The sequence below is a fragment of the Papilio xuthus genome, unplaced genomic scaffold (assembly GCF_000836235.2).
Source record: "Papilio xuthus unplaced genomic scaffold, Pxut_1.1 DF825017.1, whole genome shotgun sequence".
In the NCBI taxonomy this organism is placed as follows: domain Eukaryota; kingdom Metazoa; phylum Arthropoda; class Insecta; order Lepidoptera; family Papilionidae; genus Papilio; species Papilio xuthus.
In genome coordinates, this window is record NW_013533632.1 from 3,486,418 (window position 1) to 3,492,417 (window position 6,000).

At 35.4% G+C, this 6,000-nt stretch overlaps 1 protein-coding gene across 1 annotated transcript in view; it reads left to right on the top strand.

The window, feature by feature from the left end:
• mirr (iroquois-class homeodomain protein mirror) overlaps nucleotides 1-5,034 on the top strand; it is a 47,274-nt gene extending 42,240 nt beyond the window's left edge. Inside the window, exons 4-5 of the mRNA XM_013323950.1 lie at nucleotides 2,967-3,265; nucleotides 3,342-5,034. Of these exons, the coding sequence (XP_013179404.1) occupies nucleotides 2,967-3,265; nucleotides 3,342-3,856 (814 nt within the window). The 3' untranslated portion in view covers nucleotides 3,857-5,034. The remainder of the gene's footprint in view (nucleotides 1-2,966; nucleotides 3,266-3,341) is intronic.
• The last annotated feature ends 966 nt before the right edge of the window (nucleotides 5,035-6,000 follow it).

The window sequence follows — 6,000 nt, forward strand, 5'->3', positions numbered from 1 at the left end:
TAATTATATTGTTTCGCAAACGTTACTTGCATGAACGCTGCCCCTATATTAATACACGCCCTTGGGATTCTGCTTATCTTCGTATAGCAGGCTTGTTAATCTTTCAGAATTATTTCTACATTATATTGATATCGAATTGGTAAAAATTTTATTAAATAAAAGGAACACAAGACGGGGAATCTTTAACGACCTTTATTAATAACAATATAATTACCAATGGATATTCTTCTGTCAATCTTTGCTGTCGGTCCAGCATGAATATTTGCGACAAGCACCTTCGTATCGTCATCGTCAATTATGTCAAAATTAGTATGAGATTTTTGATGTATTTTAAGTCCCGATAGATGCGCTGCAAAAACTTTAATACAAATTTTGTCGATAACGATACGATTGTGCTTGTTACAAATATTCGCGATAGTCCCGTCCCACTGTTAATAAAATACACAGTATGATTTTCGTGTGAATAAATCTAAATTGTTTATGTTATATTATGTTACGTTTAATCGGTGATCGGTAACTGTTGCACGATCTTTTTTTAAAGTACCAGAAAAGCGAGTGACTTTTTTGCAGTATCATCGAAAACAAAAAACGTGGTGCGATATTAAAAATAAAACGAAACGCGTTGGGGGTTTTGATTTATTTTTCAGGCCGGCGCACGGATCGTCCCGCTCGTTCTGGGATATTAACAGCAAACGCCCTGACCATTGCGGCTCATTCTTTTGCCTTTATTTCATTATTATGACTCTCGATTCATGCCCGCTAACTCCGAATGTTTTTTATAACACCTACCTATGCGTTTATCGGCCATGCTATGTAACACGCCCAATGTTCATTGATTTTAAATATCGTTATTGGATTTTAAAACGTTAACACGTTTTCGTTGACTCGTTATCTTATTATAATCAAGAGTTTTAAAAAGGGTTGAAATTAAAATACAACCTTCCTTTTGTCCTTCTAGATATGTCCCTTTTAACAAAAACAACCATTTATATGCCTACATGTATTTTTTGGTTCGAAAAATAATATTTTATTTAATTAATCCTTTAACTTTAGAGTTAAAAGTAACCGAAATATGTTCGCAGATATATTACATAACGTATTATATATCAAGAACAAAGGACAAAATAAAAGCGCAAAAACGAAAAGCTGTGTCTCAATTCTTAACCACTACAAGGACCTGTCGAAATGATTATTCGAAACATCCCGGCCCAATTAAGCGGAACAGCATAGTTAACTTTAATAAAAAGTGTGCGGTACGAGCAATATTTTTGTGTTTATCTCATTTTTATGAGTTTAAGTAGGAAGCATGAGGTGGCGGGCGAGATAGGGATTTAATTGAAGGCGAAGCGGGGAGGCGTCAAGGGGTGGGTAGCCGCAGCCTCCGGGGGCGCACGCCCCGGCTTGCAAAATAATAAAAAAATGCGCTCCGCGCAGCCATCCCCGCGAGCTCGGATGCCGTGAAAGTGGCACGCCGTGGATAAATGAAGCTTTTTTTGTTTGCGGAATACGCCTAAGCCCGACGTCGCTCCACTTTCGTATTGTCACTTGAATTCTATGGATGTTAGTTCATTCATAACGCTAACACGCCTGAGAACGTCATTAAATTTATGTCGTATTTAAACGTTTCATACACTAGTCTGCGTATACAACCAACGTATTGCAATACTTTTATTTTAAGTAACACCGGACGATATCGCAAACAATTGTTATACGAAATGATTAGGCGCATTCACTAACAAACGATCTCGGAATAAAATAAATTTCATTTCATATTTATTTACGAGAATCACATTCAATTGAGGGCGAGAAGAATTAAGTCAACAACGGACTTAACAATAGAGATCGAGTTCATTTTATGTAGGCGTCAGTGTAAAAAGTGACCTTGTTGTCTTGTATTTAAGATATAATATTGGATAACTCGGTTCGATGAAAGGGGATCGAGCCGTCACTTCTGCGATTTAAGTGACAGTTTTATTAATTTCCTATACTACTCATCCCCATTTTCCACCCTCGCTGTTAGTAACAGTTTTGCGCTGGCGGCATATGTTGTCGGCAGTATTCGCGGCGCTGCTTCTAACTGAGAACTTTTTAAAATTTGAAACGACAATACAGTTGCGCACATTTTATTAACTTCACAATAACATCTCTTTATTTTTATTTTACAGAAAATAATATTTACAGATTTATTAAATTAAATTTTTAACACATAACCTAACAAAAACCATTATGTAATCTACCATACAAATTGATCATATTATAAACGCATATTTCGAAAGTGATATTAAGACTGAATGTTAAAAAAATCGAAGCAATGAATGTATAAATATATACTGTAATAAAACAAATGCTGGCCTACAAAGGGCGTTTTGTTTATCTGTTAAATTGAAAAGCGAAGTAATAATTACAATAATACAAACGCCCTAACGCGTATCTGGCTTAATAGAATTGCGATACGGGGGCTGCATCGTAATAAAGATAGGACAATTGGAATAACGGTGCGTGGTCCGCCAACAAATGCGTATAGCTGTGTCTGAGATAAGCTACAGCTTAACGCCGGCGCAGCAACGGATGGTTTATCTCGATTTCAATTATTATGCTACCGTTTTCATTGGCCCAACGATCACACGAGCGGGGGGCGGAAAGCCGGGGAAAGGGGCGGCCACGATTCGGTTTATCTGAAATCTCGCCCAAATCACACTTTACTTTACGCTTTGTTGTGTCCATCTCTAAATACTAAAGGATAACAAGAGTAAACTTCACTTGCGACATTGCTCAGACAATTTTACTTTTTGTAAATTTATCCATCATCATAAATTTTCAATTCGAAGTCACGCACATTTTAATTGTATAATAAAACAAATCCATGCATATTACAATACGATTCATGTTATTTTCATTATCAATGAGCTCTTAACAAAGTAGGTGAGACGAATTTGACTATTTCTAATCATTTATTTCTTTACCAGGTACGGAATGGATCTAAACGGTGCGAGAAGAAAAAATGCAACGCGTGAAACAACAAGTACATTGAAAGCCTGGTTGAACGAGCACAAGAAGAATCCATACCCGACAAAGGGAGAGAAGATAATGCTGGCGATCATAACAAAGATGACGCTCACACAAGTGTCCACGTGGTTTGCGAACGCGCGCCGTCGCCTTAAGAAAGAAAACAAAATGACCTGGGAGCCCAGGAACAGGGTTGATGATGATGACAATAACAATGACGATGATGACCACAAGAGCAACGATGGAAAAGATGCACTCGGTGCGTACTAAATGACAGTAATCAATATTATAAATTCTTTATTCTCGTACTTTACTTATCTTTTATTTTGTTTTAGATGGTAAAGACTCCGGTACCGGTTCGAGCGAAGATGGTGAAAGGCCGCAACAGAGGTTGGACTTGTTAGGACAGCGAACAGAATCTGAATGGTCAGAGTCACGTGCTGATAGTGGGCCTGAGTCTCCCGAGCCCTACGAGAGGCCCATACATCCGGCTTATCAACATCTACCTTCACGCGCTCCACCCGGAAGCACTTCAGCTTCAGCTAAGCCTAGAATTTGGTCGCTTGCTGATATGGCAAGTAAGGATGGGGAGACTCCGGCGCCGCCGCCGTCGGCTTCGGTATTCTATCAATCAGCAGCCGCGGCAGCTGCCGCTCGCCTCGCGCATCCTTACAGTAGGCCCGAACTGTACCGCGGACTATATCCTCCTGCACATCCTACGGACGTGGCGCTGCTTGAGTACTCGCGCTCGCTGGCGATGGCGGCTCCGGCCCCTGCGCCGCCAGCCCCCTCCCCGTCCTCCTCGTCGACCTCTTCGCTGGCCGAGCCGCCGCCCCCGTCCCGCGCCTGACCGCCAGCCCCTCGCCCGCCCCTTGCGCACCGACAATAACTGCGAGGGCCTTCTCCTCTGTAAATAATGATTATATAAATATGTATACATACGTATATATACGTGATAATAATTAATTTATGCACCGGTAGAGAAGCTTAGATTTGTGATAGCGGACACAAGCGTGAGGTTGACAACTCGCAACCGACGTCGGCGCCGCGCCGCGCCGACCGACCGACAATATTAGGTGCTAATACAAGTTGGACCTTGCGACATGTTGCTCTAGTTATTATTGGAAGTGGTTAAACGAAAGTGAAAAATAGGTATTAATATGTGTTATGTTTCTTATAGGCGAACGGTCACGTTCTAGACTATTAATTTGGTAATTATGTAGAGTGTAAATTATTTTCGAAATGTTCTCCTTTATATTTAGTGCCTAATTACGTCCAATTTTTTTTCTATTAATGTATGAAAATATATAACCTTCGAATTTTAATATTTATTGATACGAGGTCAGTAATAATAACAATTAATTATTTTATCTTTTAATATTATATAACACATGTACCGCTACTCACCAGATTTTATCTTAAAGTTGAGTGATATCTGATTGATTCACTTCTAGTCAAAAGACTATGATCGTCTAATTTAAACATTACCTGTAATAAAAGCGTCATTTTAATTAATTAAGCAATACATTTTGTATGTAATTTCACATTTGTATGGGAATTTGTTAGAACAGTCAGACGGCCATCAGTCTCTACATGTTTACTTACTATATTTAATAATATTTAAAATAAACAAAATCAATTAAAAAAACACTATTAAACCTAGTTACTGCTTTTTCATCTCTATCATTGGTTTCAAGGCCAAAATCTCTGTGTAATACTTATTGTCATCCCTGTCATTATCTTTGAAAAAACAGAGATAACAATATACTTTAAACGGAGATTTTTGGTTTCAGAAACCCACGGTTAATCGCGTATATTTATTAAATCACAGTAGCGTGTTAAATATATGTGACCATTGAAAAATTTAAATATTAAATAAGTATATTTATAGTTTTTTTTTAGAGATCTAAATTATTTTTAATTTTTTATAAATTTAACCAAAAAAACTATCAATATTACGTTCCTTGATTATTCATTTAAAATATCACAAAATTATCATCTTAATAAGTTTTTCACTAAATTATTCACATTTTCATACATAGCCAATTTATTTATTTTTTCCAAAATCAAAGTAAACAATACTTTTCTCCTATATTTCAAACACGTTGTGATAATATGTAACTAAATTACCTGAAAACAATCTCTTTAAATCTTAATATTTATTTGAAAGGCGTAAATTCAGCTGTTTAATGTGCACGTAATTAAAATAATTATTAAATTTATTTTTGATTTAAATTATCTGTATTTTTATTTTTCTTTTCGATATTTATTAAAATCCATTTATTTGTAAGAAAAATGGTATTAATAAATTAATATTACATCAATTAAATTAATAACCGATTATAAACGATTTAGAGAAAAAAAAACGTTGGTCGGCGAATGTTAAAGGATGAAAGAAAATTCCATATTTATGTAATTTGCAGTGACGTAAACTAATTAGCAGACTTTATAATGTGCATTTTACGCAAAAACAAAACTTATCGTTCATATAATTACCTACGTAATTAAGTAAAATTATTCCATGAACTAGGTCACTTGAAACGTGGAATGAAATACCTATAATACTCAAAAATTAAACTCTTATTAAAATCAATCATTTTTCATCTTAAATATCACCTTCATTTTTAAATACTTATTTTGAATTAACATTTTGAAATTAATTTTACTTCCATTTTTAATTAAAAATATTTCTTTATATTTTTATTTGAAAATACAAATTCAAAAATTTGTACAAATAAAATATTTAAAATATAAATTTCATGCTTATTTTAGCAATTTCAAATAATATGTGTTTTGTAAAGGATTATGTAACGTTTGCTAATGTTAATAAAGTTCAATTTGCGCTCTTGCTGATCTCACGTCATAATTTAGACAAAATTAGTTCATAATGTTATTCTTTAGATATATTATAACAAATTATATATAAGAAATTAAAATGTCTGTTTATATAACAAAATTGTTGGCTTAATCCTGTCGATAAGAGCGGGCCGTCTG